Source organism: Sitophilus oryzae, unplaced genomic scaffold (assembly GCF_002938485.1).
Source record: "Sitophilus oryzae breed Bouriz unplaced genomic scaffold, Soryzae_2.0 scaffold_1515_pilon_pilon, whole genome shotgun sequence".
NCBI lineage: Eukaryota > Metazoa > Arthropoda > Insecta > Coleoptera > Curculionidae > Sitophilus > Sitophilus oryzae.
The window spans coordinates 856,026-869,677 of record NW_022146187.1 but is presented as its reverse complement, the minus strand read 5'-3'; the positions used below and the strand labels follow the sequence as shown (position 1 = coordinate 869,677).

At 34.1% G+C, this 13,652-nt stretch overlaps 1 protein-coding gene across 1 annotated transcript in view; it reads left to right on the top strand.

The window, feature by feature from the left end:
* Window positions 1-12,533, top strand: part of LOC115878483 (protein APCDD1-like) — a 36,028-nt gene extending 23,495 nt beyond the window's left edge. The window contains exons 3-6 of the mRNA XM_030895000.1: window positions 1,099-1,370; window positions 3,123-3,376; window positions 8,720-9,612; window positions 12,279-12,533. Of these exons, the coding sequence (XP_030750860.1) occupies window positions 1,099-1,370; window positions 3,123-3,376; window positions 8,720-9,612; window positions 12,279-12,285 (1,426 nt within the window). The 3' untranslated portion in view covers window positions 12,286-12,533. The remainder of the gene's footprint in view (window positions 1-1,098; window positions 1,371-3,122; window positions 3,377-8,719; window positions 9,613-12,278) is intronic.
* The last annotated feature ends 1,119 nt before the right edge of the window (window positions 12,534-13,652 follow it).

Sequence of the window (13,652 nt, the reverse complement as noted above, 5' to 3'; positions counted from 1 at the left end):
CTCTTACAGACCTTAGAAAAGTAATCTACGAAAATTATTAATAGAGTTTTTACAGATTATAAGGATGGTGTCGCTAGTAATTCTACATCTATTATTTTAAAATTAACATTTAACGTTCTATATTTGCCAATAGTATATTTGTAGACATCTTTAGTTTAGAGAAAATATATAAGAATAGAGAATATATTTTTTATTATAAACATAAAATATTCTTTTATAAGTCCCGTGTACTTGTGAAACACTAATGACACACATCACAAGTACATGCAAGAGGTAGTAAAATGAGGTAGAAAAATTTAATGTCAAACTTAGTGAGGATTAATTATTTCTTTGCATTATTTTTTTTTCATTTGTTCTAATTGTGGGGAACGCAGATAAGTAAGAAACTTACGGAAAGTTTAATATCTTAAACCTGTTTTTATTTATTACCTAGTTTAAATAAAATTATACCGGCTGCGTCTGAAAAGTGGCTCACCCCTATAGCTTTTCTATTTCTTCAGATAAAAAAACGAGATTTGGTATGTTAGTATATGACATAAGGAGCCTTGGAAAAATAGATTTGATCGTCTAATATTTTAGTGTCTTGTCCAGGTTGGTTAAAAGATGACAAAATCGTATTTTATCGTATCTCAATTTTTTCAAATGGAACGAGGGTAGCTCATCAGCATATTTGGAAAAAGCATTTTTTACGAATATTTGGTACCACACACTTGGTATTTCGAGTCAAATTGTCGTTATGAATCGCATGTTGCAATTTCAAATAAACCATATTCGAAAATGTCAAAAGTTGACATATGATATGTCATTCTATTCAGAGTGTCATTTTCTATCGAATAAAGTAGAAAAATACCGAGGATACCATTTAAAAATCAAAAGTTGTAGTCATTTCCGCTGAAACAGGAAGTGGCCGAAAAGAATTGAATCCGTCAATCAATCCTAATTTATGTTATATACTAACATACCAAAACTCGTTTTTTTTATCTGAAGAAATAAAAAAGGTATAGGGGGTGAGCCACTTTTGAGACGCACCCGGAATGTTCATGGTATTTACTTGAGTTAAATAAAAAATGTCTAATTCAATAAATTAATTATTTCCAGATGTGAAACACGTCCAGGTCCAGAATACGTCATCAGATCTTACACCTTCGAAGAAAATGGAAATGCCTTCTTGGTGCAACACCATTATTCGGACGATTCCTGCAGTTCGCCTCAGTTAACTGTTCTCTCGTACGGGCGTTTGCAACTTCGAGACTCTTTCGTACAACCCCAAGCGGCATCTGGTACCTACAAAATCCAAAATATATCTGTTATTCCTCAAGATACCAACGCAGCGAAGGAGCTAGACAGAACTGTGTCTTTAGAATGTCCTGGTATGTATTTTAATTATATTTTTGCGGCTATAATCAAATAAGTTGATATTCAGAAGAGAGTGAGTGATCCTTTTATTCTTGTTCTCCTCATATGCTGTAAAAATGTGACCAGTGCATTCATCTTTTGAAGTCTGATGCATTTTTAAGTGCACACTTCACCTCTTCCATATAAATTGCACTATTTTAAGGAATATCTAGAATCCCATAGTAAAGTAACGTACGATAGAAAAAAAAACGGCGTCAAAGACGGCTGGGGAATCGATGATAATTTTGGCGAGGTCAATCTCTAGACGCCATTTATTATCAATTGACATAAAACTTGTCAAAAATTAACACTAACTATAAAAATATTAAAAAAGGGTATAACGTTTCTAGACACACAAGTCTATTTCCAAAAAGTGATTTTTTTTTCGAATTTTGAACTACATCATTTAAAAATAATTTTTACTCAATATAAAAATAAATTACAAACTTCTTAAGGTCAACTGGCAGTAAGCGTAATTAAAAAAATTAAGAAGGGTAAGGGCTCAGTAAATGGCGTCTATGGCTTGACCTCGCTAAAATTTTTATCGATTGTCATTCCCCAGCCAGCTTTGACGCCATTATTTTTCAATCATCTGATACTTATTATTCATTTTTGAATCTGTTTGCTTAATCCGCAAGCACATATCTGCTATTCCCGAAAGGCTATCTCAGAACTATCCACTTAGGAATGCGGAGCACGATCTTTATCTGCCAACCTCGAGCTCAGAACTAGTTAAAAGCTCAATACTGTACAATGCCAAAATATGTACAATCATCTGCCTTTGAATATGAAGTCGCTTTTATTCTTTCCCGCATTTCGCAAAGCTCTGAAATCATACTTACTGGAGGGAGTTCTATATGCCGTAAATGACTTTTTGTTGAAGTTTAATCATGAACAATTCTGAATTTTAAAATTTTGATCATCTCACACACTGGTTAAAAGTCTAGTATTTAATATTTTATAATTCTTAAATCATTATATCCATTTACAATTTTCCTGTTGTAAAATTTTATTGATACGCCTTTTTTGTGTTTACGCCTGCAATGTCCATGTGTGTTCTATTTGTAATTTTAATGACGTAATTTTTTTTGTATTGTGTGATATTTTTTATTATTTGTATATTTTTTGTGCTTTTGTTTGTTTTGTAAATGCTGTGTCGAAGAAGCTATTTTGGCGTTTTGTACAATAAAGCGTTATTTATTATTATTATTACTTTTAAAAAATAGCGTAATTAGAGCATAATTGATAGGAGCCAATTTATTTAAAATGTTAATATGGAAATATCTTTTTGAATTAGTCAACATTACTAATTTAATTATTTTCATCAAATCACTTTCCCAAATTATTTATCATCAAATTTACCATCTCAGTTTTATCAAACCTTTCAACAACTGAGTCAACTTTATTAAGCCTAAATTTACCAATTTAGACAAATCTTTCTTATATTTAATTCAGCACATTTCTTAACTCAACTATAAACTTATTGAACACCATTTTTTGAAGTCTAGTCATTTTCTTTCAATTTTTTTCTGTATTTTTTGAGCCCAAAAACTCCAAAATTTAGAATATTACCATAGTATTCTATCCTATCTGTGATATTACTTTTAGTGCATTATTAGCGACTTAATTACGATTTACTGATTATGGAAGCCACTGGGTTAGAACATTTATTAACAATTAAAAGAAATAAAAATTGAATCAAAGTTATTGTGATACATTTATTTTAGGACAATATTGGAAGTTGTGGAGAAAATACGAAGAACACATTGTATACGATGCTCGTTATGACGAAAAGAAAACTTTTAATCTATGGATGTCAACTGACAATAACAATCATCACGCAGCGAACAGTCGTGGAGGAAATGTACGTTTTAGCGATATCAACTGCTTGGGATCATTAAAGTGGGCATTTACTGAACTCAAATTACTCAAAGTTCAATTAAGACCACTGGCGGATCAAATTAAGAAGTATCCAAGACAAGTAAGTTTTCTAAGTCTTCAGTTTAACTTATTGGTGCCGAACATAGTTGAGGTTGGAAGTTTTGGTGTTAAACAATAAAATAAATCAGTTCACCACCAATACACGAAAACACTTAATTACATATACAGGGTGGCCCATCGAAAACGTTCCGCAAGGCATAACGGCCAGGGTATTTGTTTTTTCAAAAAATCCAAAAACACGTCAATTTTGTTTGTGAGGGGGACAACTTTTGCCCTAAAAATGATTGCAAAATCTTCAACCTTCTAAGCGAGGGTGTCATCCCCCAACTTTTTTCAAATGGGAAGGGGGGTCAAGTGGCGCCGCAATGAAACGGGCTTTCTATTCTCTATATTTCCCCGCTTCGTTTTTAAAAATCGGTCGAGTCATTTTGAAAATATGAAGGATTGGAATTTGAAAAGTATTTTTTGCAAAAAAAAACGCATAAATTGAATTGATTAAAAAAAAAATTGACCGGGGAGGCCACTCAACTGCACCCCTTCGTCCTATCCACCGACCGGGAAAGTTATTGTTTAAATAATTACGCACATTTTGAGAGTAATGTGGAGGCGCACCGTCTTATTGAAACATTAGTTCCGCTTCAACGTATCCAGGATTGTTCTCTATGATGTCAGTTAGGGCTGGGTCGATAGTATTTTCCAGTAAATCCAAGTACTTAAAACCTGTTAGATTTCCAGGAAGAAAAAAAGGACCCACAATAGAATTTTTAAAAATACCAGCCCACACGTTCAATTTCTGAGGGTTTTGGGTGTGCACCTCGTGAATAACCCTGGGGTTGTCCTGAGCCCAGTATCGACAGTTGTGCCGATTAACTACACTGTTCAAAAAGAAAATACACTCCTCCGAAAAACACACATTAAATAGGAAATTATTATCATTCGCCACTCGTTCACTCATAGTTTCATAAAATTGCAAACGACGATCAAAATCGTCTTCGTTGAGTTCTTGTACCAATTGAATTTTGTACGGGTGGAACTTGTGTTTTTTTAATATCCTTTGGACACTTGTACGATTCACGCCGGTCTCATTGGCTAATTTTCTTGTACTCAGCGTACTATCGATGGCAACTTCGCCCAATACGAATACCTCCATAGCTTCATTTACTACAGGATTTTCCCTCTGCCTCTTTTTATTCATAACGGAACCAGTTTCGCGAAATTTTGCTACTAACTCGTGAACAATTTTGCCATAAAGATGTTTGTCAGGATGGCGTTCATTGAATATCTGCGCAGCCTGATTGCCACATTCATTATTTTTAAAATAAAGTTCGATTATTTCCACTCTTTCTGCAAGTGAGAACACCATAATTGTTAAAAAGTTTAACGATATTGAAAAGAACTTCAACCGCTTCAACGCACAAGTCACAGAACAGCTATCTAGCAGTTGCTAGATAGCTGTTGCTGTTGTGCGGTAGTTACCGCACCTGATCGTTCAACCTTCTGGCAAGGGAAAAAATGCGTAAACATCTAGAAATAATAAGAAAAAACTGCAAATTGGTCGAAGGAATTTATCCTTATCGTTACTCCGATAAATGTTTAAATAAAATTTTAAAATTTCAATCCTTCATGTTTTCTCAATGACTCGACCGATTTTCAAAAACGAAGCGGGAAAGTATAGAGAATAGAAAGCTCTTTTCATTGCGTTAGCACTTGACCCCCCTCACATTTGAAAAAAATTGGGTGATGACACCCCCGCTTAGAGGGTTGAAGATTTTGCAATCATTTTTCGGGCAAAAGTTGTCCCCCTCACAAACAAAATTGACGTGTTTTTGAATTTTCTAAAAAAAATTACCCTGGCCGTTATGCCTTGCGGAACGTTTTCGATGGGCCACCCTGTATATATAGTGGTACTAATGTTTTATTTTATAATTGATTAATAATTTGATGTAGGATGTTTTAAAACTATTATAATCTTATTAAGATCTATTTGTATCTTATACAGGGTGTTTCAAAAAACATGTGCCATCTCTCGTGGTGAGATTCCTCACGTAAAAATAAGATTTATTTTTCATATCAACATAGGTCCGATTCTGCATTGTTTCGTAGCTACAGGGTATTAAAGTCTTAATAATCTTTCGATTTATTATAATTTTCTTTCAAGTACTTTTAGTGATTCGAATGAAATTTTGAGAGTAAAACTTTCTTGGGCATACGAAGCTTTGGGACTTAAGCTGTACATCGATAAAACTAAAATCATGTGCACTCCCCTGGAAGATCACAACAATGCTATAAAAATCGGAGAAGAGCTATTGGAATATGTAGTGGAATTCAATTACCTCGGCAGTTTGATTTCGGAAAAGGCCAATATCGACTCAGCACAGGATTAGCAGCGCCTCAAGAGCATTCTGGAAATTAAAAGACAGGGTTTTCTACAATCATGACTTGAGCACAAAAACGAAACTTGCAGTGTACCGAGCAATAATAATTCCCACCATGTTATATGGAAGCGAAACCTAGGTACCGTACCGCCCACACATGAACGCTTAATGATTAAATAAATTGCAACAGAGACATCTTAGACAACTCTTAAGAATAAAATGGTTCCATCATGTCTCTAACGTATCGGTCCTTGAAAAAGCCAACTGCGAGACTATTGAAGTCATGATTACAAAGTCCCGCTTGAGATGGGCTGGTCACGTATGCAGAATGCAAGAAAACCGCATACAAAAATCTCTGCTTTACGGTGAGTTTGTAGACGGTAAGAGGAGGCCGGGTGGACAACTCAAAAGGTACAAGGATATTGTCCACGAAAACTTAAAGGGAATTAATAACCAGAATGAGTGGGAAGAAGCAGCTCACAATAGAACGGAATGAAGAAGAATTGTAAAGTTAGTTAACAGCGACAACCAAAAAGTAAAGAGGCAACAAAGCAATGAGATTTTTGAATGTCTGGAGTGCGGTAGACAGATAACATCTCGTATCGGGCTTTTCAGTCACAAAAAAGCTCATGAAAGAAAACGCCTTGCGTGACCATCTTCAGATGCGTGTCAAATACTCGTCAGCGAGTAATGGCAGTATGTATGTATGTATGTATCTTTTGATATCAAAATCGTGTAGGCCGTTTAATGCTAATTAAAAGTTATCTCTTGATATTTTGTCGAATTCCGTCTCCTTGATCAGATAAATGCAATTTTATTAATCACAATTATTAATAAAATTAAAATAAAAATAAAATTAATAAATTATATATTTTACCTAATTTATTATTAAGTATTATTACTATTAGTTATCATTACCATTAGTCCAAGTTGTTCTTAAGAATCCAATGGTTTTTAAGATAATTACAAAAAACGTAATTTTAAAAAGTTTTAACATCCGGTAACTTCTTCTTTCTCAGCCTGGTTCCATCCAGTGTTGGATATAGGCCTCTTCTAGGTTTTTCCATGCTTCGCGATCTCTAGCCAATCTTATCCATTGTCTTCCCGCCACTGCCCTGACGTCATCGACCCATCTCTTTTTTGGTCGGCCCACACTTCTTGTTCCTAGGTTCCCTTCCCCTAGGTCTCCATAGGATTATTTTTTGGGGCCATCGGTCTGGATCCTGTCTTGCCATATGTCCTATCCATTGCCACTTCAGACTTGCCACTCTTTTAACGACATCTATTAATTTTGTTTTTTGACGTATGTGGGTATTCCGTATTTTTTCCCTAATGGTGACTCCCAACATGATTCTTTCCATGGCTCTTTGTGCTACTCGTAGTTGTTCTGCTGTTTTTCGAGTAATTGCCATAGTCTCTAAGCCATACGTAAGCACAGGTAGAATGCAGCTGTCGTAAGCCTTTTTCTTTAGGTTCATGGGCACCTTTTTATCCTTTGAAAATATCGCTCATATTTCCAAATGCTACCCATGCCAAATGGATCCTGCGTTTGATCTCCGTATTTTGGTTTTCCTTGCCCAGCTTGATTTTATGACCTAAATATATATAATGGTCTACGTTTTCAATAATAACGTTGTCCACGGTAATGTTATGGATATTGTTGCTCATTATCTTGGTCTTCTTCAAGTTCATTTTAAGGCCAATTTTCTGGGATTGCTCATTTAGCTCATTTAGCATGGTGTTTAGTTCTTGAATGTCGGTGCTCAGCAAGACAATATCGTCTGAGAACCTCAGATGGCTAAGGTGTACCCCATCGATGTTTAGACCTCTATTTTCCCATTCTAATTTCTTGAAGACATTTTCCAGTGCCAGTGTAAATAACTTGGGAGAGATGGTATCTCCTTGTCTCACGCCCTTGCCGAGTAGTATTTTTTCTGTTTTGAGGTCATCATCTAATTTAACTTGGAAGGTTGCACTATCATAGATATTTTTAATAATGGAATAATATCTGGAATCAATTCTTGCGTCCTCCATTGCAGCTAGAAATGACCAGGTTTCGATGCTGTCAAAGGCTTTTTGGTAGTCTACAAAGGCCAAATGTAGAGGTATATTGTTTTCTGTTGTTTTTTCAATGACTGTTTTAATTATTTGTAGATGATCGATGGTACTAAAACCTTTTCGAAAGCCTGCCTGTTCTATTGGCTGATAGGAATCTAGTTTCGTAGATCCGGTAACTATAAAACTGTATTTCCATACCTATGTTTATAGGCACTTTTTTCATATTTTTTGATGAGGAATCAATGAGTACTTATTTAAAACTTTTGCAAGTTCAAGATGTTAATTTTTTTAAAGGTTGCTATTAGACTTGGATGAAGGCAAATTAATAAAATTGCGTTTACCTCATCAAGGAGGCCGAAATCGACAAAATATCAAGAGACAACTTTTAATCAGCATTAAACTGCTTACACTATTTCACTAACAAGTGAAAAAAAAAATAGTGGCTTACATGTTTTCTTTAGAAAAATACTCCAACGATAACCCATATGCACGTCCCTGGTAAACATGCCGACACTTTTTCGCTTTAAAATATGTTGCATTCATATTAACTTTTACCCTCAAAATTTCATTCGAAAGTACTCGGAAGAAAACTATAATAAATCGAAAAAATATTAAGACTTTAACACCCTGTAGCTACGAAACAAAGCAGAATCGGACCTATGTCGATATGAAAAATAAATCTTATATTTACGTGAGAAATCTCCCTACGAGAGATGGCACATGTTTTTTGAAACACCATGTATTTGGTATACGAATTCTTCTTATATCAATTTATTAGTAATATCAAATTCTTTTGTAGCTAGTGGTAACAGTGCTAGTACAAAGTTACTACTAGTTTTTTTGTTATCGGCGATTTCTTATATACCTATTTTTTAATCTTCGTCGAAATAGTAATGTTAAAATTATAAATAGTATTTTTATCGTGCATTGAAATGTTTCATTTGTTTTAGGTAAAAATGGAACTTCTACTCGGTGACATCCACACGAACTACCGCTTACGCCAGTACCATAAACCCACAAGCTTCCAAGTCCCTCTGATAAAGCAAATTAAAGAACCCGTCACAGTTTTCCTAAATCGACACTCTTACACGGTCAAGGACGCCCACGTTATACCCCAAAACCTCTTCACCAACCCACGAACGCCTCCACATTTACTGGAAAAACCTCATTTGCCACCTTACATCTGGGGGGAGTGGACTTCCACTAGATGCGAATCCAGACCGATGGGTCTCTACCTCACCAGAACCTTCTCTTTCTACTCAGAGGATCAGACTTGGATCGGAGAGCATAAGTTCTATTCAGATCCGTTCTGCAAGATTGAGAAATTCACTGTGACAGCAGCAGGTCGTTTTATGTTAGGTGATCAGAACAAAGAGTTAAAGAGCGCCACCAACATCGACTTCTCAATTGAGAGAGCCAGTTTAATGGTGATCGATGAGAAAATGATTTACGATATGAGACTTCCTGGGCTCTGTGGTTTGGATGAGTGGGAAGTAAACGTACCCAAAGAGCTTTCAACTACGGGAGGATGTCCTCAGCTGGGAATAACCCTTCCTTCTATCTTACATGATATATTAAAGATAGAAATGGATTATAAAGGAGCGATATTATTATTTTTAGGACAAGTTAAGACTGATATTTTTAATACTGCGTCGGATGGAAGTCTTAGGCCGTCGGCTTTTCAACTCCCTCTCATGAAATGCGGGGAAGTACCGGCGTATTCTCAAGGGCTTAGAGACTTTTTGGATGATCAATTTGGTAGTTTTAATACTGGTACGAACAGTAACAAAATTTCATTTATCTGGATGTGGTGCGTGGTTATTGCGCTGTATGAATATTTTAGGTAAAATTAAGAATATTTTATAGTTAACTAACTTATACTGTGATATTTTAAATTTAAGCAAGTATTGTAGGGATCCTTGAATATAAGTAATATTTTTTCAGATCTTGAATGATGTTGTGTAAAGTGTTGAATTCGGTACTATATTTTCCAGTACGCTTCTTAAATTTGTGAAGGAGATTGGACCAAATTCATCACCATTATCATTTTCAGCTTATTCAACCATTTCCAATTGTGGTGTAGCCTCCGTTATATATTTAGATACTCTCTTTGTAACTGGGCCCATTGGTTGCCTATTGTTGACTATGCGGGCCCAAGTTATATCTGCTAATTTCCTACTATTATGGTCCCATCACAGGTCTCAATAATTCCTCGTGGGTACCATGCTGTAATTTTTGTGGTCTATCTGTTAAACGTTCTTCTTGTCAAGTGTCCTGCCCATTCCCATTTGAAGAATTTGACTCTGTGGATGACATCTATTACCTGGGTCTTTTGTCGTATACATTTTTTAAGACCCACTTTATTGCTGGCTTTATTTAATTCATTAATTTGTGATTGTAATTCTTCAGGACTATTGACAATTAGGACTATGGCTTCAGCGAATCTTAGATGGTTAAGATATTCTCCATCTATTTTTAATCCTTTGTTGGTCCAGTTGACGGAAGATTTCTTCTAGGTGTTGCTGTAAACAGCTTTGGGGATATCGCGTCTTGCTGTCGTATTCCTTTACCAGTTGGGAACTCTGGGGTTGCTTTATATATCATTACTCTTGCTTTCGTTTCTTTGTATATATTGGCGAGAGTTTCTATATAAGGCCTGTTAATACCTTGTTTCATTAGGCTTTTATTATTGCCTTATGATATATATCGAGTCGAAAGCCTTCTCAAAGTCTATAAATGTTCTACTGTTCTACTGTATGTTCGGCTGATAGTTTCTCTTAGTGTATGTATGTGATCAATCGTCTAAAGCTTGCTTGTTCTCGCGGTTGTTCAGCGTCTAGCGTGTTTTGTATTCTGTTGTTTATTATTTTTGTAAATATCTTTTATGTTACTGGTAGTAGGCTTATTGGTCTATAGTTTCTGATGTCTTCTTTGCTGCCTTTCTTATCAATTAGAATTATGTTGCGCTATTTCAGTCTTGCAGTATATATTTTCTCCTTCCGGTATTATATGCAAGTTCTCCTACCAGTGCACTTAAGTATTTCAGCTGTTATTCCGTCGTTCCCTCGATTGGACCAAATTAACTCCAGATAAATGTACCGGGTGTCCCACTAAGAATAGCTCTCGGCTGTATCTCGGAAAGTATTAGCCGTAGGGCTTACGGAAAAAAATATTTATAACAAAAGGGGCCATGAGAAATTGCTGGAAATTATTTTCAAGTTTGTAAAACGGCCGCTAGGGGGCGCAACTGCTATGGAAAATAAAAAAATAGAATTTTTACAGAATTTTACCTAGATAATGGGTACTATAAATAATAGCTTCATAATCTTCAGTAAATTTTGGATTTTCTTTGTTAGAACCATTTTCCCCTATCTGCTAAAATAAAGTGGTGGGGGAAGGTTAGATCTATCTTTATATAAATGTTGATAACTCCGGACTGTATGATCAGAATCCAACAAACGAGGGCTCGTTTAAAAGAGCGTTTCTTACTTTATATTATACCATAAAAATAATAATAATAAGGTTTTGAACGTACACGCTAGGGGGCGCTTTCTTACAATTTAACAAACATAGCGCGTTTTTTTCAAAAAAAAATAAATACGAGAGTAAATGTACTTTTAGCTGCTAGTAAAGAGTAGTAAAAGCTTAAAAAGTCAGCGAAAACCGCATTTTGATATCTTCTTCCAAACCAAAGATATTAGCAAAATTATAATATATTCCAAAAAAAAGCCCTTAATTACCTTATTTTTACAATACGGTATCAGTAGCCCTCTTGATTCAAAATACCTTCATTATTTGAAGTCGTTGAAGTTGTTGGCATTTTGAAAAAGCAATCAGAAGATACAAAACGCTGCTAAGACTATCAAAATGTTGATCTAATAACAATTTGACGTTTATACGATTACGTGAAAAGCAACTTTTTTCCAAAGCCTACCATGACTACTGAATCATCGTTTCTCTCTTCTTCACTGTTATTAATATCTTAGTTATTACATATTAATACATCTGGTATTATGGTAGTCTGGTATTTCGTCTATTTTAAAATAAACTAACTGTTTCTATCTTATTTTTTTGTTGGAATGGGCATAATCAAGAGGGCTACTGATACCGTGTTGTAAAAATAAGGTAATTAAGGGCTTATTTTTTGGTATTTATTATAATTTTGCTAATATCTTCGGTTTGAAAGAAGATATCAAGATGCGGTTTTCGCTTATAAATATTTTTTTCAGCCGCCCCTACGGCTAATACATTTATATAATTTAAGAATACGGGACGAGACATTAAAGAAATAATAATAACCATGCTTTTTTTCTCATATCTCTATTTCACAACTATTTTCTCCAAACAGTCAGTCTTAATGTTTAAGTCTGTTTAAGGCTTAAGCCTTAAGGACATGAATGCAATTAAGATTAATTAAAGGATTAAATAATTAAGGATATAAATGCAATAATATACAGGGTGTACTATGTAAATACTATTCATGTTCTATCATTTAAATCACTATTTTAGAGATTAATTTCTTCGTTAAGGCATCAATTATATTCAAGGATGGTTAGGTTAGGAAGAAATCTATCTGGAAAACTCTTTTATATAAATGTACATGTTACACTAGGGTCGAAAAAACCAGTGATAAATAGTAAATATGCTCTCAGGAATAAGTAGTAGTATTATACGGGTATGTAATTTTTTATGATGTATGTTTCTGTATTATTCTGTTATAGTCTATAAAATGAATAACTTTGAATTTTGACCGTTATTTTTTACCAACATGGTAAATATAAAATTCCTCTGTCAAAAAAGTTACTGATATTCTTTAAATTGAGTACCTAAACGAATCAGATAGGTAACTCTTTTTACTTTCGTGAAATAGAAAAGGAAAATAATAAAACAAGTGACAGTTCTTCCTCTTCTTGCAAAAATCAACACGCAATGTCATAATTGTCAAAAGTAAAATGTCATCGGCTTTTGACATTTCTAAATATCAGACCAATGCCGTCTCTAATAGAACAGCCTCGGAGCGAGATTTATGACGTCACCCTAGTTAGATACTACGGATTAATAAATATGTTGTAGAATACATGGAAAACATAATTATTCCTCGTATTTTTGGTTTGTATTTTAAAAACGATATAGTTTACATGAAATATACATAATATACAGTTAATAAATACAATATATATACCTATTTATAGTAATAAATACTTTGGCAAATAAACTATGAACCATACAAATGAAGCAAATGTTTTACAATATACAAATAATGAATAGGTACATAAGATAATGGGTAAAATGTAAAATATATTTTAAATTTTGGGGTTTGAAAATCGATCTAATTTAAAAAAATCATTCAATATCTACTAATAGTGATGTATTATTATTTGCATTCACAAAATTTATATGTATATTTTGCAAGTACCAATGTTCGAAAAATATTATATTTGTAAATAATACAATATCATAGAAAAAAGGCGTCAGCGATGGCTATGAAATAAAGATCGTTGTCATTTTATATATTGGCTGTTCTATTAGAGACGGCATTGCGTCAGCATGGCCGCAAGTTGCTAACCTAATAAAATTAACACTAGAAAAGCCCGCGGGAACTGTCAAATTCAAAGTTATTCGTTTCACAGACTATATGTTTCTGTATTATGTATGTTTCTGTATTATTAAAATTATGCACACATGTTATTGCCCGAAAATTGTATTATTATACTACCGTGTTAACGGAAAGATCCTTATTTAATGTATCGAAAAAATTAAGTTCATTAAGTTCAAATAAAGCAATTTAATATGATATAACCGTCTAATTTACACTTGACACTATAATTCAATTTTTATTGCACACTTGAATCTCTTCTTCTTAAAGTGCCATACTCTATACAG